Source organism: Cygnus atratus, chromosome 23 (genome assembly GCF_013377495.2).
Source record: "Cygnus atratus isolate AKBS03 ecotype Queensland, Australia chromosome 23, CAtr_DNAZoo_HiC_assembly, whole genome shotgun sequence".
Lineage (NCBI taxonomy): Eukaryota > Metazoa > Chordata > Aves > Anseriformes > Anatidae > Cygnus > Cygnus atratus.
Window position 1 is genome coordinate 658,423 of NC_066384.1, and position 23,149 is coordinate 681,571.

The following is a 23,149-nucleotide window of genomic DNA, read 5'->3' on the forward strand; positions in this document are numbered from 1 at the left end:
TGCCTCGTGTAGCACGCTGGAGCCGTGCCAGCTGCTGGCTGGGCTACAGCAGCTCCCGCGGAGCCGTGCCAGCCCCTGCGACCAGGGCAGTGCGGCGAGAAGCCTGCACAGCCCATGGCAGCTCCCGGCCCTGCTGGGTGCCCCGGGGCGCCCGCCCGCCCGCCCGCCCCTGTTTGCACAGCTGGCACAGGGCGGGTGCCACGAGAGGCTCTCGTGTTTGCAGAGCACCTGGTGAGGCCGGGCCCAAAGGGCTGCGTGGCCCCTCCAGCCCCTCTCCAGCGGTGCTTCCGCACCATCAAAGCATCCGGAGCTCCTTGAAGCTGGGGCGAGCTCCTGCCGCACCCTGGGAAAACCTGGAGAGGTCCCGAGGCCACCGGGGAGGGGGAAGGAGACAGGAGGGGGAAGGAGACGTGGCCGTGAGCTGTGGGACGGAGGAGCCTTGCTGGTGCCTCTGGGCAGCACCGGCTGTGTCCCCAGCCCTGAGCCCCCGTCCCCCGCTCACCCTGGTGGCGCAGGGGCAGGAGGAGGCTCCTCAGCCCCCTGGCAGCTCAGCGCCTGCTGAAGGAGATGTGTTTGGGAGAAAGAGGGGGCTTCACCTGCGCTCCCTCGGGAGGGCGAGGGGCTGGGGGAGCACGGGAGCAGGAGGAGCCTGGCTGAGAGCACCGGCCCTGGCTCCCCGGGGCTGTGCGGGTCCTGTGGGTGGGATCGGGATGCTCAGGGCTGCTCTACATGGGTGGGAGGGCATGTGGGGTGCTGGGTCCGTCACAGGGACCCCATAGCACAGTGTGTGGGGTCTCTCCCTCTGCCAGCCCCCCTCCTGCCAGGCTCAGCACCCCCCTGCTGGGAGCCCCCCTGGAGCTGGGCTCTGGGAGCTGGAGCTGAGCACGGGGAGCTGGAGCTGGGCTCTGGGAGCTGGCAGCGGGCACGGGGAGCTGGAGCTGGGCGCTGGGAGCTGGCAGCGGGCACGGGGAGCTGGAGCTGGGCGCTGGGCCCTGGAGCCGAGCCCCGAGCCCGGCAGGTGGCGCCCGGCGCCCGCCGCTGGCGGCTGCTGAGCCCCGCGGGGCCGGGCAGGACGGGACGGGAAGGGACGGGGTGGGATGGGGAGGGATGGGGAGGTCCATGTGGGGCTGGGCTGGGCTGCACTGGCTGATGCCGACCTGTGCTGGACCGTTCTGGTCTATTCTGGGCAGCGCTGAGCTGTGCCGGTCTGTTCTGGGCTGCGCTGGGCTGTGCAGGACAACGCGGGGCCACACTTGGGCTGGCCTCACTGGTCCATGCTGGTCCTGGACAGGGGCGATGGCTCCCTGTGGGGCCAGGGATGCAGCCAGGGACACGTCCCCAGCCCCACGGCTCCTAGCGCTGCTGGCCGGGACCGATCCTGCAGCCCTGACAGCCCTGGGTGCAGAGCACCCAAAGGGAAGGTGCTGAGCAGGGCACTGCCAGCCGCCCCCTGCCTGGGCTGTGGGGTTGGGTCCAGCGGGGCTGGAACGCTGCGGGGACACGGGGCAGTGGGGTAGTGCATGCTGCTGGGGGGAGCTGCTCGTCCCAGGCTGTGCAGCGACACCCGTGTGACGATGCTGCAGTCTTTTCATGGTGCTCATTGCCCTTTCTGGAAGGACTTCGGTGGTGGAGAGGCACAAAGCGGGGGAGCTGCACGTGGGGAAGGCTCTGCTGCGCCCCGTGCCACCCCTGGCTCCCAGCCTGCTGGGGGCAGCTCTGTGCCCCCCTGCTGCCGGCGGGGACATCCCCAGGAGGCAGAGGGTGCCCAGCCCTGCCTCTGTGCCCGCACCACGTCCTTCAGGTACAAGTGGAGAGCTGATCTCCGCGGCTCCCAGCGACGGTTTTTTGGCATTCCCGGCTCCCCCCCTCTTTATTTTGGCCTCCTCTCTGTGGGAGCTGGTGGTGAAGCGCCCGGCTCAGCCTGCGCAGGTACGAGGTGGGCAGGAAGGGGCACCCGGGGCTGTCCGACAGCGGGCGAAGCCTCCCACGACTTGTCCCCAGCTCCGGTCTGGTGGCAGGGCTGCCCGCCCCCACCTCGGCGTTCCCTGCAGGGATCCCAGCTCCGCAGCTCCCCCCTCCGGGGCTGGGAGGGGTGCTGCACGCAGCGGGACAGCCCCGGCCCCCCCAGCGCCCCGCAGCCCGCCCGGTGCTGCCCGGTGCAGCTCAGACCCCCGGGGGGGGTTCACGGGGCGCAGGAGCCCCGCGGCTCGCGGTGATGCTCTCGCTCTCCTCAGGCCGGCGCCGCTCCATTCTCACGCCCCGCGCCGCGCTTTGGTCGGGAACGTGCAAATTTGCTCGAGGGCAAGAATCGGACACCCCAGCGAGCTGCGCCCGGCCCCGCCGCACCGGGGGCTCCGCCGCGCTCCGCGCCCGGGGAAACTGAGGCACGGCCGCGGGGGGGCGGGCGGGGCCACGCCCCTTATGCAAATCTAGGAGCGGCGATTGGGCGGGGGGCGGGGCCGCCGGCCGCAGACAGGCTATAAGAGAGGGGGGGAACAATGCCCCGCCGTCCCGGCTCGGTGCCCGCTGCCGGCGCCGCCACCCGCAGCGCCGGGCGAGCTGGGTGCGGGGGGCAGCCCCCGGCCTGAGCTGGGCTGGGGGTGCCCCGGGGGTGCCCCCGTTCCGCCCCCGGCTCTGCCCCCGCCGCCGCCCCCCCATGCCGAGATGGAGCGGGACTCGTCCCCGCACTACTTCTACGACCACGACGCCGGGGAGGATTTCCACCGCTCCACGGCGCCCAGCGAGGACATCTGGAAGAAGTTCGAGCTCGTCCCCACGCCCCCCCGCTCGCCCCTGGGCGCCCCCGGCGACAAAGGCGGGGGCGGGGGCGCGGAGGAGCGGCCGGGTGGCCCGGCACGGCACGGCCCGGTCGCCGAGGAGCCCGAGTACGTGCTCGGCCCCGGACCGATCTTCGGCAACCTGAGCGCCTTCATCCTGCGGGACTGCATGTGGAGCGGCTTCTCGGCCCGGGAGCGCCTGGAGAAGGCCATGACGGAGAAACTGGCCCCGGGCCCGCAGAGGGCGGCCCCCCACAAGCCCTCCTTCGCCCAGGACTTGGGCTTCAGCAGCTCGGCGAGCGAGTGCGTGGATCCCGCCGCCGCCTTCCTCTGCCCGCTGGCTGAGAGCAAGGTCCCGGCATCCTCGGGATCCGAGGGCCAGAGCGACTCCGGTAAGGAGCGGGGCGCGGCGCTCCCCCGGCACCCACGCGTGGCCTCCCGCGGGGCGGCGCCCTCGGGGGGCTCCGGGCGAGCCCCGGGCCCGGCTCCGCCGACGAGGGACCCTTTGGCCGCTCCCCCGCCCGGGGGCTCCCGCCGGGCGGCTCCGTGCCCCCCGCAGGTGGCTCCCCCCGGCCCCCGCTCGCCGTCCCCGCGGGAGCCGGGCGGGCTGGCGAGGGGCGAGTTCCCGTCTCGCCCGGGGAAGTTTTCCCCGGCTCTGCTGCCGGTGGGGGCCGCCGCAGCCTCCCCCCGGGCCAAAAGGCGAGGCAGCCGCGGGCGGCTCCGGGACGGGCGGGACATCCCCGACCGCAGCGGCACCCCGGGGCCGTGCGGGGCCCCCAACCCCGACCTTCCTACACCCCCCCCGCGCACCGCTCCTGTTCCGCCCCCCCGTTAGCCGCCGGGAAGCGCGGCCCCGCCGTGCCGTGACCCCGTTAAGAAATCTGCCGGCGGCGGCGCCCCGCGCGGGGCGGGCGCTAATGGCATTAGGGGCCCGCGGGCCGTAAGCGGGTCGGCACTAAGAGGCTTAGCCCGGCCCGGCGGGGGCAGGGGCCGGGGCCGCGGGGGTCCCGGGGCCGGGGGTCCCGGCCCGGCCTCGCCACGTGGGCGCCGAACAAAAAGCAACAGCGTGCGAACAATGCCCGCCGACGGGCGGGCGCGGGGGCCAATGGGCGGCCAGCGGGGTGGGGCCGGCACCGCCGGGCAGCCAATGGGAGCCGCCCGGGGGCGGGGCCCCGCGGCCCGACTTTTATTAATGGGAGACGGGGGCACGGGGGCGCGCACGTGGCGGGGCCGCGCGGGGGCAGTTTTGCGGGGGGGGGGGGGAATCGGTTCTCGACGCTGCCCCCCCCACCCCCAAGGGCCTCCCTTGGCCTCCCGGGGGGCTTGGCCCCGGCTGTGAGGGGGCTCACGGCTTGGGAGGGCACCGGGGGGTTGCAGGAGCCGGGGGAACAAAGGGCGGCTCTGCCCCACAGCCCCGTCTACAGCCCCGACGGGACGGGAGAGCCTCAGACTGGGCTGCTCCGTGGGGTTAGAGCCCAGCCCCCAGCATCCCGCTGTCCCCTCCCGCAGGTGGGCTCGGGCACTTCTCGCCTGTTGCTTCTTTGCACGCGTTGCTCCTGGTGCAGAAGCGAGGCCCCAGCCTGGGTTCAGGGCTCTGGGCACACGGATGTGCAGGGAAATCCTCCGGTGTGGTGGCACTGCAAGAGCACCTAAGTCGTGCAATCCCTGCTGGAGGTCGTGGGGTGGTTTTGCAGAGCATCACCAAACCTTGGTGGGACGGCAGTGGGGCAGGCATCCGGGGCTGTGGGGAGCCCCCGAGGGGCTCCCAACTCACAAGGACTTCTGTGTGCCTTGTCCCTTCTGAGCAGAAGGTGAGGAGATCGATGTGGTGACGGTGGAGAAGAGGCAGTCGCTCAGCCTGAGGCAGCCGGTCACCATCACGCTGCGCGCTGACCCCTTGGACCCCTGCATGAAACGCTTCCACATCTCCATCCACCAGCAGCAGCACAACTACGCTGCCCGCTCGCCGCCGGACGCCTGTCCCCAGCCGGAGCCGCCCGGGCGGGACGAGGAGGAGCTGCTCAGCACCACGGAGTCGACTCCTGCCAGCACGCTGCCTGAGCCCGGCTTGCCGAAAGCCGGCACCAGCCCCGGCTCCGACAGCGAGGACGTGGCCAAGAGGAAAAACCACAACTACCTGGAGCGCAAGCGGCGCAATGACCTGCGCTCGCGCTTCCTGGCCCTGCGGGACCAGGTGCCCGGGCTGGCCAGCTGCCCCAAGACGCCCAAAGTGGTGATCCTGAGCAAGTCCTCCGAGTACCTGCAGTCGCTCATCAGTGCCGAGAGGAGGATGGCGGCCGAGAAGCGGCAGCTGCGGCTGCAGCAGAGCCAGCTGCTCAGACGGATTGCTCACCTCAAGGGGCACTAGCACGAACCCGCCCCCCACCCCAGCCCTCGCACCAACCCCGCGTCCCTCTCAATTTGCACATTTTTGATTTTTGGTTAGCTGTCGAACTCTCTCCTGGGGGCAGGAGCACGTGGTGGCCGCCACGCGTGGGGTGGCTGCGGCGCTGCTGGCGGAGGTAGGGCCCCCCCGGGGGCACCCCCTGCCTGCGGCTGCCTGCTGGGAGCTTGGAGACGTCTCCCGGTGAAGCTTTCTCAAGTGACTTTTGTGATTCAAGGGCTCCGCTCTTCCACCTCGCTGGCAGCCCCTGGCTGTTGGCTGCTGACAGCCCTGCTGGGAGCTGCCCCGCGCGCCCACCCTGCCTAAACGTCCCAAAGCACCACAATCCGCTTCAGTGAGTCCCAGCTCATGTTCAGATGGATCCCCGTGGGATGTGACCCGCGCTGAGCAGCGTCCCAGCGATGATCCCCGTGCTCGTGGCAGCCCTGTGGCTCGGCTGGACCGTACCTCACTTTCCTACCACTTCGTGCAGTAGCTTGTCTTGGATTTTGTGTTCTAGAACCTGCTGCTGTAACTGCGAGTCTTATACTGGAGGCTGTGTTTTTATACTGTATTTTTGTACCACTTTTTGAGAAGTATTGGTAAAGAGTTTGCTTTTTATATATATATAAAAACTTTTGTGGAGGGGTGGGGGGCTCCTGCTGTCGAGGAAGGCTCCGTCCTGCTGCACTTTAGGGAGATCGGGAAGGGGCTCATTCCTGCTGGACCTTTGAGCCGAGTCCTGGCAGAGGCTGGTTCCCACCTTGCAGCTCTCCAACCCACCCTCTTGCAATAACAGGGGTTTTTCCTCGTATCCCCCCATCCTTGTGAGCACCCCCTGGCCAGCAGCCGCTTAAAATCCCTGGTGGTGCTTTGGGCTGTGCCCAATGTGGGGGGGGGGGCACCCCGGGGTGCTGGCAGGGACGGCCCTGCCGGGTCCCGCTGACCTGCTGAGAACCGTTAGAGTTAACACTGTGGTCGGATTTAGCACTTTCTTCATTACCTCACACTTCATGAATAAATAAGTTACAAAGACAGCCTGGGTTGGCTTTTTCCGTGCAGGTGACTGCGGGTTTCCGTGCGTGCTGTGATGCCTGGGGGGGTGCTGTGCTGTGGGGTGTCCCGCTGCTCACGGACACAAACCAAGGAAGGGGTTTGCGCCAGGGCTTGGCAGCCCCGCTGAGATGTGTCCCGGCTTTCTCCTGGCCGTTGGAACGCGAGTGGCTGTGGTGGTGGGGCTGGGGTGATAAAACAGCCGGGTTCTTTCACCTCCTTTTAAGTGGATTTAGCCTGCACTGGGCTCGGGGGCCTTGCTGTAACCATACACCCCTCTAATGGGCTCGGGGCAGTCTGGTGCTCGCTGCTGGGGCTGCGTAACCCTATAGGTGAGCAGGGAGGGGAAGGCGACCCGCTCGCTTCCAGGGGCCTGGGAGAACTTTGTACACCCGGATCTGCCGAGTGGATGAAATTATATATACGTGTGTGCGCTCCCCCCTTCCCTGAACTCGGTGCTTTGGGGTTTTAGTCATGCTGGCGGCAAAAGTCTTGCTCTAAGTGCAGGAGGGACCTGGGGTCCTGTTACTGCTGAGACGTCGGGAGAGCTGCTATGGGAGCTGTGGTCACCCGGGGGACGCAAGCCGTAAAATGCAGTGGTTCTGCACAGCAGCTCGTGAATGCCTGCTCCCTTCGCTTCCTGCAGTATTTCACGCTCTCTGCGTGTTGCATCGTGCCGTGTCAAAGCGCGTTAGAGTTGTACTGAAAGGTGCTCGTGGGAGCTGCAGCTGAAACGCCGAGCAGGGTGACCTAAATCTGACACCTCGCCTGTGAGCAGGAAACAAAGCCCAGATGTACCAGTCCCTTCGGTTCTGGGGTGTGAACGCTGAAGCTCGCAGACTGGTGCCTTTTTTCAGCTCAAGGTGACCCACCCAGTAAGGTTTTCAGAAAGGTGCCCTTTTCCTTTTCATGCTGAAGGCACGTAGGATGTTTAAAACATTTTCCTTTTGGAAGTGATGTGCAGGTCCCATGGCCTGAGCTGAGACCATCAGCAACAGAAAGCTGCTCTCAAACTGGATGGAGGAGCAGTTTCGGTTTTGCACATACCTTCGAGCTCTCCTGCTTAAAGCCCATGTACGTGCATGTATTTGCCCCAGACTCCCCTGGTTACTAAAGCAGAGGTCTCTTATCACACTGTCACGGTAAGAACCACGAAAGCAGACAGTGCTATCAGGTGCACAAATGAACACGCAGCCTTTTCGTCCTCCGTTGCCTGCAGTCGGCAGGTGTCGGCTGTGGCCATCGCAGCTCACGCTGCCCGGCCCGGGGGGTTTATTGCTGTACACGCACAGTGCCCTGCTCACGCTCAGACCCCGCAGCACCTCCGTGGGGCCGTGCCCACCTTCGTGCCCGCGCTGGCAAATTCTCGGGGCGGCTTCTCGAGGCGCCGACAACCGCAGTGCCTGCAAGGGGGCCGGCAGCCGTGCCCCCCATCCCGCGGCAGAGGGTGCTGCCCAGATCCCCCCCCCCCCCCAGCTGCCACGGCAACGCATCCCTGCCTCCCCGGCCCTGTTGCCATGGGGACAGCCGCCCCTCCGCATCTCCCCGTGTTGCCGTGGCGACCAGTTCTGCCTCTCGGTTGCCAGGGCAGCGAGCTCCTCTGTCGCTATGGCAACAGCCCGTCTCCCCTGCCCTGTTGCTACGGCAGCAGCATCCTTCCCCTCGCCCTGTTGCTACGGCAATAGCATCCTTCTCCTCCTGCCCCGTTGCTATGGCAGCAGCATCCTTCCCCTTGCCCCGTTGCCATGGCAATAGCATCCTTCCCCCCTCCCCGTTGCTCTGGCAACAGCACCCCCGTTGCCATGGCAATAGCGTCCTTCCCCCCCTCCCCCCCGTTGCCCCCCGCCCGGGGCAGAGCCGGGGGAGCCCGAAAGGGGCCGGGAGCGGGCAGCGGCCGGGGCCCCGGGCAGGAACGGGGCAGGGCCGGAGCCCGGGGCGGTGCAGGGGCCCGGGGCCGCCCTCCCTTCCCTTCCCTCCCCGTCCTCCCGCGGGCGGCCCCGGCCCCGGCCCGCCCCCGTCCCGCCCGCCCGTTCCTATGGCAGCCGCCGGGCCGGGCCGGGCCATGGCGGCGGCGGCGGCCGCGTTGTGCCTGGGCCGGGCCCCGCCGCCTCCCCCGCGGCCGCTCGTGGTGATCCTGGGCGCTACCGGCACCGGGAAGTCGGCGCTGGCCGTGCAGCTGGGGCTGCGCCTGGGCGGGGAGATCGTCAGCGCCGACTCCATGCAGGTACGGGGCCTGCCCGCAGGCCTCACCGGAGGGGCGCCGGGGCCCGGCTGCGGCTTTCCCCGGGCCCCAGACCCGGCCCGCGGCCGGGTCTGGGGCCCGGGGAAAGCCGCAGCCGGGCCCCGGCGCCCGGAGCCCGGTGTCGGTGGGGACGGCCCCGGGGGACGCTCCGGGAGCGCGGCCCCTGTGTCCCGGGGAAGGAAGGGGCGGGCTGGGGGGGGTCGGGGGGGGGGGGGCGTTTAGCAGCGTGTTGGGCCGGCGGGGGCGGGGGAGATTCAGCTTTTGGGGGAAGAGCAAGCAAAAATATCGAAAACAAGATCTGCTGCTCGCCAGGGACGCGGCCTGCAGTCCCACCTTCCCTGCGCGTGGCCCGGGGAGGTGGTTGAGTCACCATCCGTGGAGGTCTTTAAAAGACATTTAGCTGTAGAGCTCAGTGATATGGTTTAGTGGAGGACTTGTTGGTGTTAGGTCGGAGGTTGGACTCGGTGATCTTGGAGGTCTCTTCCGACCTAGGTGGTTCTGTGATTCTGGGACGTGGTGGTGCGGTCGGGGTCAGTGAACAGCAGGGAACTGAGCCTCGGTGTTTTGGTCCTAATTGCTTTCGGATATAAGAGCTTCATCACAAAATGTGGAGTTCAGCCATTGCAGGGATTCTGTTACTGTTTTAGCAACGTGTTTTCCTTCCTAATCAACACTTCTGTTACTCTTTTTCTTTGATGGGAGCACTTCCCATCAGGTTAACGCTTGAGCCCGGCGTGGTGCCGGCCTGCTCTGTCGGGACGCCCGCTCTGGACCGGGGCAGCTTTGCTGGGAGCACGAGGCTCGAGCTGCTCCCCGAGCTCTGCGGAGGTGGCCGGGGCTGACTGGCGTGCTGTGGGCTCTCATTTCGTGCCCCTGGATGCTTTGAAGCGTGTATTTTGTGCTCTGGTTGTTTCAGAGCCCTCTGTGGGAATGCAGGCGCTGGGAGGATTCTGGCTGCAGGCGCCCAATGGCGTCCAGGCTGAGTGGCTCTTGTCCTCCTTTCCTTTTAATCTCATCCTAGCGTGACTGCGGAGCGCGAGCCGAGCAGCCCCGGCGCTGTTACCCCGGGGAGCTGCCTGCCTTCCGCGTGGCCTCGGCCAGCCCCCGGCTGCCTGCAGGCACGGCCGTCGCGTCGCGCCGCCCCCACCGCGCCCCACTAACCCCCGTGCCCTGCTCAGGCGGCCGCAGCAGCCAGCTGGGTCTGCCTCCCTGCCGGCTTTGTTCCCGGGGAAGAGGTCTCGGTGCCGCACATCCCTGAGCTGGCGCCAGCGTCCTCGCGGAGGAGTCGTGGGGCTCAGAAACCCCGTTGCCCGTTCTCAGCCGACAGCTGCCAGCGACCGTGTCGCCCCGAGCCCCTCTGTCCGTTCATGGCTGCGCCCCGCTGGGTGCTGCAGAGGTCTGACAAACGCTGGCAGTGTTTGGGGGCAGCTGCTCGAGCTGGGGCCGGGCAGCCCCTGCCCACCTGTGTGCACACAGGCACCCTCTGTCTCCAGGGCGCCTTCGTCACCGCCGTGGGTCACCGTGGTGAAGTTCCAGACTTAGCTGCTGCCTGCACGCGGCTCTGGTTAATCTGATGGCCCCTTAATCTCTCTTTTTGCCCTTTCTGGCGCCGTTTATCATCCCGGGAGCTCCCTGCAGCAGTAAGCCATTCCCCTGCAGGGTGCATCCAGTCTCGCTTCCCAGTGAGAGCGCAGCGGCCGCGGTGCCAGCATGCTGGAGGGCCCTGGCCCTTCCCGGTCCCGCTGTCCCATCCAGATGTCGCACTCGCAGCGGTGATGAGGTCCTCTGGAGGCTGTTGTGCACACTGGGTGTGTTTGTCTGTCAGCGTGTCACCTCGGGACGCCTTAAGGGCTTTGGCAAAAGCTCTGCTGACAGCTTCCTCGTGGCAGGGAGCAGAGAAGGGGGCGAACCTTGCCTCCCGTTCACCCTTTGGAGTGCTTTGGGGCCTTCCTGCGTCCCCTGGCCGGCTGGGAGATCCCTGGTCCCTCGCGGTGCTGTGGGGTTGGCGTGGCCACGCGGGGGGTCCCTGCTGTGCACCCTCCGGGCTGCACGGTGCGGGGCTCTCGCCACGGGACCCTCGGTGGCAGAGGTGGGAGGGCACCACCAGGGCTAAGTATCTTTAGTCCCCAGCCTGCGCGCGGTGTCTTGGAGGCCTGCTGCTCCGGGCTGCTGCTAATCTGTTTGGGGCCTTAGGAAGCACCGAAGGCTTATCTGGGCCTCTCGCTGGAAATAGAAGCGGGCGGCGGGAGGGAGGAGGGCTCGGAGCGCGGCCCTGCCAGCTGGTGGAAGGCTCTGCGCTGGCTGCGCGGGTGTGAAGGCTGCCTTTGTTCCCCCCCGGCCCACACAGACACCGCATTCCTCCTCCTCTTGTTTCCAGAGATTCAGGGAGGCTCTCGGTGTTTAATCTCCAGGAGAACCTTGGGGGATTTGAGCACGAAGTGCAAGCCCCAGCCCGGCCCGCGCGGGCGCTGGGAGCCGTGAGGGGTGCGCATCGGCTGCGACCGCAGGCAGCGGGAGCTGGGGGAGCTGGGGTGCTGGGGTGCTGGTCCGGCCCTTGCTGGGGCAGGAAGACACCGAGCCAGAGCTCTCAGGGTTCAAAGGCTTTGGATTGGGATTTCCGTGTCTGCCGGAGACCTGGGCTGGATGGGCAGGTGATCAGCAGGCTGCAGGCAGCCGCGGGGCGCGTTGGCACGGAGCTGCCTCCCGGGCCTCTCCTGTCTGCTCGCGGCCCCTGGAGCCAGCTGGGTGCCTGCAGGGCAGAAAGGAGGAGCATTTCCTTGCCCTCCCGCTCCCCCCTCGCTTCCTGCCCCCGGGGCAGCCTTTCTCCGGGGACAGGGACAGGCTGCGGTGGGAGAGGCAGGGAGGCAGCGGCCGCAGGTTGAGCCGCCCAAGCTGGCGGGACGGCTGCGAGCAGGGCTCGGGCTTCCCTGCCCCAGTAACCCCAGCTCGTCCCGGCCGCTGCTCCGCGCCTCCTGCCCGGGTCACCTCTGCGTCACCTTGGCCTTCTGCCGGGGACCGGGGGTGGCGGCGGGTGGGGGCCGCGCTGCAGCTGGGGGCTTGGCAGCTCTTCAGGGGGATTAGGGGGAAATTTGCTCCCGGGAGCCTGGCTTCTGGGCGACGGAGGAGGAAATGGCTGCAGCCGTTTGCAGGCCCTTCTCCCCACACCCGGTTTGTCCCAGGCAAGGAGGTGCCGAGAGCTGTGCGTGGCCTCAGCACGAAGCAGAGCCCCAGCCCCAGCGCCGCCTGGCACCGCGGGCACCACGTCCCTGGCACGGCGCGGGGCCAGCGTCCTGCACAGCAAGAAGGGCTCTGTGTGCCCGCCACCTGCCTGCTGCCAGCCCCTCGGGACGGCCACTGTGCGGGTCCCGGCTCCGTCCCTGTCTGTCGGCGGCTTGTCAACTCGGCCAGGCACCAGAAGAGGCAACCCGGCCCTGGCAGGAGCCGCTGCTGGCAGGGTTCCCGCTGCCCTGCGGGGACGGGGCTCCTGCTGCTGCCTGCGCCGCTCCTCGGAGACCTCGCGGGGCTGGGGGCGGCGGGGGCAGGCCGTGGTTGTGCCTGGGGGAAGGAGCAGGCCTGGGGGAAGGAGCAGGGGCCGGGGGGCTTCAGTGGGACGTGCACGCAGAGGTGGGTGACGGGCTCTTCTCTCCCCCAGGTGTACAAGGGCCTGGACATCATCACAAACAAGGTTTCTCCCCAGGAACAGCGCCTCTGCAGGCACCACATGATCAGCTTTGTGGATCCCCTTGTCTCCAACTACACGGTGGTGGATTTCAGAGACAAAGCCGTGGCTCTGATATCCTTCCAGCTGCGGGCTGCCTGGCCCGGCAGATACGGGCTTCCCTCCTCCACAGGCGGGCCCGCCAGAGAGCTCGGTGTTTGCCTCGGCCCTGGGCTCCTCGCAGGAGCTCACTTGTTTCCAGAGGACGCTTCTGGCAAGGGGGGCTCTGAGCTGCTTGTAGCCAGCTGCCGCTGAGGGCAGCCCCTCGCCAGGACCCTCGCTGCGCTCAGCCGTGCTGAGCCGGGTACTGCCCTCCCTGGCGGTCCCTGCGTGCCCCTGAGGTGGCACGGGTGGGGGATGAAAGCGAGCCACGTCCCTGCTCTGCAGCCTCAGCGGCTCTGTGGGGCTGGGAGGGGGGAGTCTGGGCCCCGCTGGCGTGGGGTCATCACAGGGGGTCAGGCCCAGCAGGCGCTGCCTGCAGCCCTCCGCACCGCGCGCCTCTGCTTGTGCTCCCTGACTGTGGCACATCGAAGATATCTTTGCCCGAGACAAGATCCCGATCGTTGTGGGAGGAACCAACTACTACATCGAGTCCTTGCTCTGGAAGGTCCTCGTCAGCACCAAGGTACCGTGCTGGGGCTGCCAGACCCCTGGGAAGGGGGGAGCCCCACGCTTGGGCGGGCTGCCCGCGGCTGGGCACGGTGCTCCCCTGCCAGAGGGGGCAGGGAAAGCCAGAGGCTCCTCTTGCACCCGTCGGGGCTGGGCTGGAGGTCGTCCCGGGGGCTGGAGGTCATCGTGGGGGCTGGCAGCCGTCCTGCTCGTGCTGGAGGGCCCGCAGGTGAGCGGCTGTGCTCAGGGCTGCCCGGTGCCCCGCAGGAGAAGGCCAGCCCGGCGCCCAGCCCGGCCCCCGACAGGAAAGTGGAGCTGGAGCAGCTGGACGGCGTGGAGCTCCACCGCCGCCTGACCCAGGTGGACCCCGAGATGGCGGCCAAGCTGCACCCCCACGACAAGCGCAAAGTGGCCAGGTGAGCCCGGCGTGCTCAGCCCAGCACGCGTCCCGAAGGAGCTGCGTGCCTGGGAGCGTGGCAGGATGGGCTCTCCTGTCCCAGGCGGGTGCTCCGAGCCTGCTGGGGACCTCGGAGCACTGACCTCAGACCCTTGGCCCCACGGCCCCCAGCCCGAGCTGCCCTTGGGGTGCAGGACAGCGCCTTGCTCCCGGCTCGTGCACGGCAGGGCTGCTCCCCAGCAGCAGGGTTTATCTGGAGCTATTTAAGGAGCAAGCTGCCGTGCTGGCTGAGTCACATACCTGAGCTCTGTGGGAACAGCACGGCAGCAAGACCAGGCTTGCTGCTTCCTCGGGCCCATCCCAGCCGAGCCCTGGCCCGGGGGGAGCAGAACACCACCCACCCCGTTCGCACGGTGCGGGGGGACGGAGGGCTGGGGCACGCCGTGCAGCTTCCTCCACCCCCCTGGCAGGGCTGGGCTGGGCTGGCGGCGAAGCTTCGCAGCCTCCTGCAGCGCTGGGCCCTTCCCCGCAGCCCTGCCTGGGAAGGGAAGGGCTGGAGCCAGGGACCCGTCCCCTGCAGGGTTTGTGCTGGTGCCAGGCAGGAGGGGGTGGCTGCGCTCTGGGTTCCCGGGGTGCCATCGCTGGGCTCTGCGCTGTGCCCCCGGGACCTGGGTGTGCTCAGGGTGCCCGGCACGGGAGGGGGCAGAAACCTGCCCTCCCCCCACATGAGAGGGCTGGATCGCAGCGGGTGTCTGCGGTTCCTTGTGCTGCAGCCCCCAGGGCTGCTAGGGAAATGGGAAAGCTCATCCTCACCCAGCCTCTGAGCTCTGTCTGTCTCTGCTTACAGGAGCCTCCAAGTGTTTGAAGAGACAGGGATCCCCCACAGTGAAATCCTGCACCAGCAGCAGGAGGAGGAAGGTGGAGGACCCTTGGGGGGGCCCCTGAAATACCCCAATTCTTGTATCTTGTGGCTTCATGCAGATCAGGCAGGTGAGGGTGGGCTTCGCACAGCTCCTGGCTGAGTGGGCGCAGCGATGGGGGTGAGGGCTGGCTCCCTGCTCCTGCCCCAGCCTCTTCCCTGCACGAGGCAGCAATTCCTTTGGCACCAGCAGCAGTGACAGAGGACTCGCTCCCCTCGTCTGCTGGCCTCTGCCGTCCTCGGCTGGGCTGGGAGGCTGGGAGTGCCGAAGGTCCGGCTGTGGGCCTCCCGAGGGCACAGCTCAGCATCTCCTGCCCTCCTCCTCCCAGCTCTGGACCGGCGGCTGGAGCAGCGGGTGGACGACATGCTGGCCGCAGGACTGCTGGAGGAGCTGCGGGACTTCCACCGCCGCTACAACCGACAGAAGGTGGCCGAAAACCGGTGGGTGAGACGCCAGCTCCCCCTGCTCCCAGTCCCACCCAGCCCGGTGCTGGGCTCTGTCCTGCAGCAGGGCCAGCAGACAGCAAAGCTGCGTGGGCCGTCACTGAAGGCACTGCTGTGCGTTCCTGCGTGTCTGGTGTGGCTTGTCCCCTGACACCGTGGGCTTGTGTCACCTGGGGGGGTCCCTGCTGGGCGGCACGCAGGGATCTCGGCTGTGTCTGGAAGGCTGAGATCTCCCTGTTCTGAAGGGGACTGCCCTAACCCCTGCCTGCTGTCTTGCACTCCAGCCAAGATTACCAGCACGGCATCTTCCAGTCCATCGGCTTCAAGGAGTTCCACGAGTACCTCGTCAGCGAAGGGAGCTGCTCGCCCGAGACCAGTGCCCTGCTGCTGCAAAGAGGTGGGGGCAGCGCCCCGCGTGCCCTACATCCCCCTGCCCCACGCGGCTCCGGGTGACAGCGCGATGGTCTGAGCCAAGCCCAAACCGGGGGCAGGTCTCACAGGGGTTGAGCTGCACCTTTCTGCACGCAGTTTTCACTTTGAGGCCAGAGGGGCAGGGACTCCAGTGCTCCAGAGCAGCTCTGAGCACACCCAGAGCAATTCCTCCCTCCTTTCCCCCAGCCCCTCTTGCAAAACGTGCCGGGCAGTGGGAGCTGTGACCTGGAGCACCGGTAACATGGGTGAGGGGATCCCAGCTGGGCGGTGACTGCTGGGGAGAACAAGGCCAGGAAGAAGAAATGAAACGGAGCTCAGAAGGTCCGGACAGACGCGCTGCTGTTAGGGGAGGAGGGAGCCGCTCTGCTCCTCAGCACGGCAGAGGTCCTGGGCAGCGTCAGGCCGTCGAGGAGGGTTCGGTGCCAAGGGGAGCTGGAGGCTGAGGAAACCACGGAAGTGATAAAGGGCTTGAAAACAAGTCTGGTGCAGAGGGGGCTTGTTGTGTCTGCTAACGGGGAGATTACAGAGGGGTAACGATAAGTCTGGCACTAAATATTGAAAGGCTGTACAGTGGTAAACCATCCTCTGGGCCCACTGCGGATAGAACGAGGAGTCCTGGGCTCGGTCTGAGCAGAGAAGTGTTCCCATGAGGTGTTAGGAGAACAGTGCAGCCCATGAAGAGGTCGTCCTACCTGCTACAAGCTTCTGGGGTGGTGGTTTCGGGCCCTTTCTGCCTAGTTTTCATTGGAGGGCATTTGGGACGCTTTTTCCATCCCTTTTGTGCTGCCGCTGCCCCTGCGCCCTGTCCAGCAGGGTTTGGTGGCTTCGCTGTGACTGCTGCTCACTGCTGGCTTGGGGACCTCCCAGCTGGCACTACAAACCCTTCCCTTACCCCAGCACGGTGCCCCCAGAACAAACCTTCCTTTTGTGCGCTCTCCCCCTGCTGGAGCCAGCAGCCTCTTCTCACTCCGCTCTGAGCCCAGCTCGTGGAGCTGTGCTGAACTTTGGGCTTTTTGCTTCCTCTGTTTTCCAAGGGATCCAGGCCCTGAAGCAGGTGACCAAGAGATATGCCCGGAGGCAGAACAAATGGGTCCGAAACCGCTTCCTGAGACGTAAGTGCTCTGTCCCTGCACTGCCTCGCCACCTCTGTCCTCGCATCTCCCCCCTTGCCGTGGCGCTGTGTGCGTTCACCTAGCCCCAGGCTGTCTGCCCTGACGCTCACAAAGCCAGCTCCTTCCCCCTGCTGCTCCCGTACCCCTGGCTGCCCATCAAGGGAAGATTTTCCCCTCCCAAGAACAAAGCAAGCGAACGCTCAGCCCTGTGCCCAGGTGGCTGGAGCTGACGATGGCTGCAGTGTCCCTACCCCACTGATGGCTCCCAAGGGGCTGGGGGGGCACCCAGCAGCACCCGCACGCTCGCCCCCTGCATGGCCAAGAAGCCCAGCTGCCCTGGGATTAGGAGCGGGAGCCCCTGGGCTGCTCCGGGCCCTGCTCGCTGCGGTGGCAGGGAGCCAGCAGGACTTCCCTGTCCCAGCCCCAGCCTTGGAGCAGGGCCAGCAGCAGCAGCTGGGAGCCGGGCACTTGTTGAAAGGTGCTCGGTGGGGGCAAAACAACAACAACAAAAAAAAGGCAGGGGGGAACTCGAGTCAAAAGACAGGCTTTGAACTGGGTGCAAAAGCTTTCCTGGAGCCATGTGCTTGGTGGCTGTGGCTCACCTTCCTGGTGGCAGGTGTGCTCCAGACCGGCCCCGTCGGGAGCCTGGTTGTGGTTCCAGCAATAAAGGCAGCACCTGCTGGGGGCCGGCACGCGGCGGCCTTTGATGGCTTTGTCCGTGCAGGGCCGAGCGCCCAACGGCTGCGGGCAGGTGAGCTGTGGTGGGGCAGCGACCTCGCTGATGGCAGTGGGTGCTCCCCAGCTGCAGCCGCCTCACCTCGCTGGGCTGCAGCCAGCACCCCGTGCCCTCGTGCTGGGCTCGGGGGGCCAGGGGGGTGGCTCTGAAACGGTCTGGTCAGGTGGAGGCATTGGTAAAGGCTCCTGCTGTGTCCTGCTGCTCTGAGCTGAGCGCGTTGGCCCCTGCAGGCAGTTCCAGCTCTGAGCCGCGAGCTGACCAGGAGCCTGCACCAGCAGATCCTTACTCAGGCTCCATGGGTGCATCTCCTTGTCAGCACGGCTTTGCTTCGTGCCTGGATCTAGCTTTTGATCCTCTGCAGCCTGCAGTGGACTGCAGTAGCGCTGAAGCGTTTGCTCGGTGCGGCCCAATGTTGTAATGCTCTCCTGAAGGCAGGCAGCCATGCGGATGCTTGCCCTAGGTCTTAGCTATTCTCACTGTTTGCCCGCAAGCTGAGGTCTCTGCTAATTCTGGCTCCAGAAAGGCTGGTGCTGTTCCCTTCTGAGTGCTCGATGCCAGAATAGATCCCCCGCGGCACAGTGCAGACCCCTGGGGGACCCTGCTGCTGGCAGCTGGGGGTGCTGGGCGCCCCTGGCTGCGGTGCTGGCAGCCACCTGCCGTGCTGTCTCCCTGTAGGTCCTGGCCCCAACGTGCCCCCGGTGTATGGCCTGGAGGTGTCTGATCAATTGCGGTGGGAGGAGGATGTGCTGAAACCTGCTCTGGAGATCGTTGAGAGCTTCATCCAGGTACAGGATAACCGGAGTTAACGTGCGAGCTGTGGCTGAGGAGCCTGTTCCTCGGTTGCTCCAGGCCCCGTAACTCAGCACTTGGGCTCTCCCACGAATGGGGCTGTCTGGGTTCGGTCCAGCCGTGGACTTTCGTTACCTGCAGTGACAGTGGTGAGGCTGAGAATTTCTCCTGATGCTCAGTACTCCGCTTGTCCTGCATGGTGAAACTGCAGCCTCTGTCCTGCTACCTTAGTGTCTGAGCACAGAAAATTCAGTCTGAATCCTAACCAAAGCGAGCGCGGCCACAGCGAGTCTTCTTGATAGAAAGTTATTTGAGGCATTATTTAACCTGCAGGGACGTGAGCCCCCGGCAGAGCCCGTAAAGATGGAGTTCGACGCAAACGAGAACAAACGGCGTCATCGCGTGTGCGAGCTCTGCGACAGGGTCATCATCGGGGACCGGGAGTGGGCAGGTAGGGCCCAGCACGGGCAGGGGAGGAAACCTTGGGGTGTGTGGGCTGTGCACAGGGAGCAGCGCGAGGCACTCTGCAGAGCAGGGCAGCTTCCTTGGCTGCCTCTGCCTGGCCGGCCGGCTGACCCTCAGCGCGTGATCGTGGGCTTTCAAGGATTGTTTACGGCCCGGCTATGAAAGCAGCCATTTGCAAGCCCAGAGGGGGAGCAGGAGCTGTGCCACAGCAGCCATCTGTCGGGCTGCCCCCCTTCCCCGGCACCCGGTCAGCACTCTGCCATCGTGCCAGACGTGGGGGGCTCGACGCAGCATCAAACCTCTGAGCTGCCTGTGTTTAGTCTGGGCTGCTGGTCCCTTTCAGCACTTCAGATACTTTGTGAAAAGGCAAGGAACAAATTTATTCCTCCTAAAATGCTGTTGTATAAAGTGAAAGTTTCTTAACGCTTTTAATAGCTCAGTTACGCTCCAATATTTCCTATTTGCGTATTCTTCCTATTTGTGTGTTTTTCAAAAAAAAAAATCTTCCTAGCTGTAATGGCAATAGGAAAGGATTTTCTATTTTCAATAGACTTACTTTTAAAAGAGCTCAGTTGGAATCAGATTAACTCAGTGAATTTATCTGCACTTGAGGCTCATGCTGAGAACCAGAAACAAAAAGCAGTCAAGAAACCGGCTGCAGAAATGAACCTGGTAAATCTCCGTGTGTTGCCCAAATGCAGAGACAATGCAAAGAGAAATTGTGCCCAGGCCATCGGCTTTGAACGAGCCCTTTATTCCTATCGATCCGGGGAACTGCCGAAAGCAGATGGGAGTTGGCTCAGAGTGGGGAGCTCATTACAGCGAGACCAGTTTAATTGTTATGGTAGCCAGTCTCAGCTGCGCTAGCTCCGAGGTGCTCTGAAGAAGCTCTGCCTACTCCAGAACCAGGGGCTCTGAAAGTGGTCGGGATCTGTGCCAGTCTGCCAGGTCCAGCAGGGTTTATGGCGGAGCTGGAACTCCTCAGGATGCCCCACACACCACAGCTGTGACTGCCTGTCCCCTGGGGATGTTGTTCCAGGTCCTGCATGATGATACCTTTCTGAACCCACACCAGCTGGGTGTTCTCTGCCTCTAGCTGAATTTGGCTCAAATCTTCAGATGGCAGGAGAAAAGTGGCCCAAAACCTGGGTGTAACTTGTAACTGCAAAATGTGAGAGTCAAAGGGAAGTGAAAACAGCAGTGGGGGCTGAGTCAATCTGCAATCTGGTCTGCTTCCCTAAGACAAGTTACAGATAGTTCTGGGAACTGCTTCCCGGTCCCTCGCTGGCTCTGGAAGATTTTTACATTTTATCTAACTTTGCAATTTGTATGGACTTCAAAGAGCACGCCTCCCCAGACACCAGCTGAAATCAGTGCTTTTTGCAGCCGCTGCAAGCTTTGGAGTTGCTTGCAACAAATTGCAAGAGGTGAGACTTCATTTCAAGCTGAGGGTGACCCGACAGCGTTGTGATAAAGCAGCAGCTTTGCATGTCATTTTATCCTTTGGCAGAAAAGGAGGACTGGAAAGCACCTCAGGGCCTTGATTCAGCAAGCACATACCCTTGTTTAATTAAGGCCCTGCTTGAAAAGTTTGCTCTTTAATTGCTGCTCTGATCTCTTGGAAATAGCAAAACCACCCTGCTAGGATGTTCCATTGGTCTGGTTAGACAAAGCGTCTTCTGTTTAGATAATACCACCGATACGGGAGGTTTTGCTGCCCTTAACTCTGTGATTTTAAGCAGAAACGCAGCTCTCGCTACCCCGGTGTGTCAGTACAAGCTGCTTCTCTGGGGTCACGCCTCTGTTCCATCAGACTCTGCTGAAGAGCTCCGGTAGCTGCGAGCCGTGCCCTGCAGTTATGCAAAAGCTCGGTTGTGCTCCGGGCTCAGTCCCTGCCCGCTCGGTGGCCGTGCGGGTTATCCCCGTGCTGCGGCGCAGGCAGCTGGGCTTACAAACGATCCTGGCGGCGTTCCACGGGCTTGGGGCGAGTTGCACAACCTCGCCCGCATCCTGCAAGGTGCCGCCCGTTGGGTAACACTCGCCTTTCTTCTCTCCTCCCGGCGCTTGGGTCTCAGCTCGGAGCAGAGCTGCTGGGGTGTTGAATCCTGAAGGTCTGGACCTTTCTGTGTACAGACCTGGGATTTGTCCCTCTCCCAGTCCTTCCTCTGCTCGTGACAAGGCTTGAAAGGGTTGTTCTTCTCTGTGCCGTGATTATTTGGCCTGGAAGTGCCCTGAGAAACAGCCAGGGCAGGGCCAGGGAGTTCATTTTTTTGTGGGAATGGCCTCAAGTGGAAGAATGGGAACCGAGGGTGCTTGGTTCAGGCGTTCCCTTCTCCACGCTCCCCAGAGCTAAACGCTTGTTTGCCTCTTCCCCCAGCTCACACGCGCTCCAAATCCCACCTGCACCATCTGAAGAAGAGCAGGAAGCTGGAGGCTGCCAGCTGTGCCGCAGGGGGGGACGCTGGGGGCGCGGAGACCTCGGGCGAGGACCGCAGCGTGCCTGTGCCGCAGGCTTGCGGAGCAGCCGGCGCCGCGGAGCAGCCGCGCTTCCACCGGGACGGCGAGGAGGCACCGGGTCCCGGGTGGGCTCGGCCCGAACGAGCTGAGACACTGATGGGGGACAAGGCGGGTGTGTGAGTGACAAAGTGACGACCAAAGGCTGTGTCCGAGCCTCTCACGTGGCCTTGTCCTGCCGTGTCACCGTGCTTCTGCACCTGGAAAGGGCAGGGCTGGGGGCAGGGCTGCAGGGAGCATCCTCCCGTGCCGAGCGTTAGCTCCTGCCCGAATTGCAGCGTTACCCTTGGGGTGGTCGAGCCTCTGCTGGCATGCGGACGTGTTGTTCTCAGAGACAAACACCCTGCGCTCCTCCGGCTTGGCCACGAGCGCAGCTCAGGGGCTGAGTGAGTTCTTACTGCCTTTATTGTGGAGAGGATATTTTTTTGCTTTTATATGGAAATAAAGCCGCAGGATTATTGCGGGTTCCCCTGCCTATTAAAAAGTTCAGCTTTCTTGCTCTCTATTTTCAGCTGGCCCAGGTTCCCTGCTCCAGGTGAACACGGGGCAGGATGTCCAGCCCTGGCCCCTTCTCCCAGCCACCTTTCCTGCAGCTCCTGAAGGAGCTGAGCAGATGTTCTCAGCTCGGCGGAGGCCGGGCGCTCCGTATGCACATAGCAGGTGCAGAAAGAGCTGGCACCTGTTAAACAGGAACTTGGAAATGATCTCATCGAGTTTGCAACAGATGAGGCTGTCCTAGTTAAAGCTGAATTCCCGGGGGTTTACACTGTGGTTTGGCAGTGGGAACTGGCCCTGCATTTGAATCCGAGTTGCTGAGCAGAAAATTCCTTGTGGTGCGCGGCCGCGAGGCAGCGAGGCTGTCTCGGCGTTGTTCCTGGAGGATGCGAGCGCCGTCGGCACCACCTCGCTCCCCAAGGGGCCGCTCTGGTGAAAGCCACGAGGGCCCTTTCCAGGACGTGTGGAATTCTTCTGGCAGGTGCAATCAAGGTGGTCCCTCCTGGGAGGGTTTTGGGGCGGGAGAGCATGAATTTTTCCTTCAGCTGCTCACGAATCACCGTGTGGCAAGAGACCTCTCCCGGGGCTCAGCCCGCAAGGGAAGGGGCTGTGGGCAGATCTGCTGCCGCGTTCTCTCTGGGGGTTAGGTTCAACCTCAGGCTCGTGTTCCCCAGCGCTGAATTATTTCCGTAATGGGGCAGCTGCCTGGGACCACTTGATACGTGTGTGTTGGCAGCTCGGACTGGAGGGGACTTTGAGTTTGCTTTTCTCTGCCAGCACTGTGCAGAGCCGGGCGCCAGCGTTGGGACACTGGGCACCACGTTGGTGTCGCTGGGTCTGTGCAGCGGCAGCTGAGCCTCTTCTCCAGCCCAGACTTGTTTGCCATCCACGTGTGTGGACGTGGGCTCAGCCGGGCTCTGGAGCAGGCAGCAGAGGGGTCACAGCGAGGGACGTGGTGTGGAACCATGTTCCTGTAACCTGCATGGACAAGATGCCCGTGGGGCTGGGTGCGAAGCCCCGTTCGCCGCTGAGACGTCTCCCCAGCCCCGGTGGGATCGTGGAGGCAGCTCTGAGTGAGGGGGGGGGGGATTATCCGGCCTGTCTCCTGCACTCAGCCCACGGTGCTGTTAGGAGTGAATTTAATGTCCTTAAGTGGTTTAATGTGAACTTGGTTATCCCTGCAGATAAATGTTATTCCCCCACCACACCAGTGTCTAGTCTGTTCTGTTCGTGAGCCTGCTCCTAAGGGATGCTCTGCTGATCCACGGCCGGGGGTCTCCCAGGCCTGCCCTGCAGGGTGCTGCTTTGGGGCAGCAGCTCCTGTGGGGCCCGGGAGCGTGGGGTCTGTCCTCTGCTTTGTTCTTGCTACGGCTGGACCAGGAAGAAGGAAGTGGGAGCACGCCCCGACCCTGCCAGCAGCAGGAGGCAGTAAGTTTGCTAAGGTGAGGTTGCTTTGAGAGGCAGGGGCCGTGGATGAGTGCACGGGTTTCTGTTTCTGCAGAGCCAGGGCCAGCATCTCTGCGATGATTTGCTCTCCAGGGACGAGGCTGATGCCTGCTTTGGGGAGGACTCAGCTCAGGGACTGTGCCTGAGGTCCGTGGAAGGGCTGCACCCGTCCACTCCTGGCAGCACGGGGCAGCTCGGTGCGGGCTGCTGAGCTCCTGCTCCTGGGCTCTGCCCTGCCCGGCCTCCCGCAGAGGGCAAACAATGCAGGAGGCCTCTGGGGCGGCCCTGCTGAGAAAGTTGTTGTGCTCTCGGGTTTCAGGCTGCCGTCAGTCCCCTGGTTTGGGGATGGGGAGCGGCACCGCTCCATCTGCCCTCTGCTAATCCCCAGACGAACGCAGCTCTTCCATCTGTGCAGCCGGAGCCGCCCAGCCCATCACACCAGCCACTTAATCTAAATGGCTTTGGCCAAAGATAAGGTCATTAATTACACTGGGATTAGAAAACCTGCGGGCCTGGCGTGGCGTGGCGGCGCTCCCCACCGCTTGCAGCCTCACCAGCCTGGCCAGGCCCAGCGCTGAGCCAGAGAGCTCGTGGTGGAGGAGAGCTGGGCCCTGGGGG

At 64.7% G+C, this 23,149-nt stretch overlaps 2 protein-coding genes across 3 annotated transcripts; both read left to right on the forward strand.

Annotated features, from left to right (window-relative positions):
• The first annotated feature begins 2,664 nt into the window (after nucleotides 1-2,664).
• On the forward strand, nucleotides 2,665-6,195 carry MYCL (MYCL proto-oncogene, bHLH transcription factor). Its single transcript, XM_035561976.2, has 2 exons — nucleotides 2,665-3,169; nucleotides 4,586-6,195. The coding sequence occupies exons 1-2, from the start codon at nucleotides 2,665-2,667 to the stop codon at nucleotides 5,143-5,145; spliced, it is 1,065 nt and encodes a 354-aa protein (XP_035417869.1). The 3' UTR covers nucleotides 5,146-6,195.
• Nucleotides 6,196-8,248: 2,053 nt separating this feature from the next.
• Nucleotides 8,249-22,290, forward strand: TRIT1 (tRNA isopentenyltransferase 1). Of its 2 annotated transcripts, none has more exons than XM_035561977.1 (11): nucleotides 8,249-8,437; nucleotides 12,108-12,248; nucleotides 12,700-12,798; nucleotides 13,050-13,198; nucleotides 14,027-14,169; nucleotides 14,428-14,539; nucleotides 14,827-14,939; nucleotides 16,009-16,086; nucleotides 17,498-17,607; nucleotides 17,945-18,062; nucleotides 20,454-22,290. In XM_035561977.1, exons 1-11 carry the CDS (start codon nucleotides 8,249-8,251, stop codon nucleotides 20,711-20,713), a joined length of 1,512 nt encoding a protein of 503 aa, XP_035417870.1. In that variant the 3' UTR covers nucleotides 20,714-22,290. The 2 variants fall into 2 exon arrangements, with proteins under 2 accessions (XP_035417870.1, XP_035417871.2); XM_035561978.2 differs by having other exon boundaries at nucleotides 14,027-14,097.
• Nucleotides 22,291-23,149: the final 859 nt, after the last annotated feature.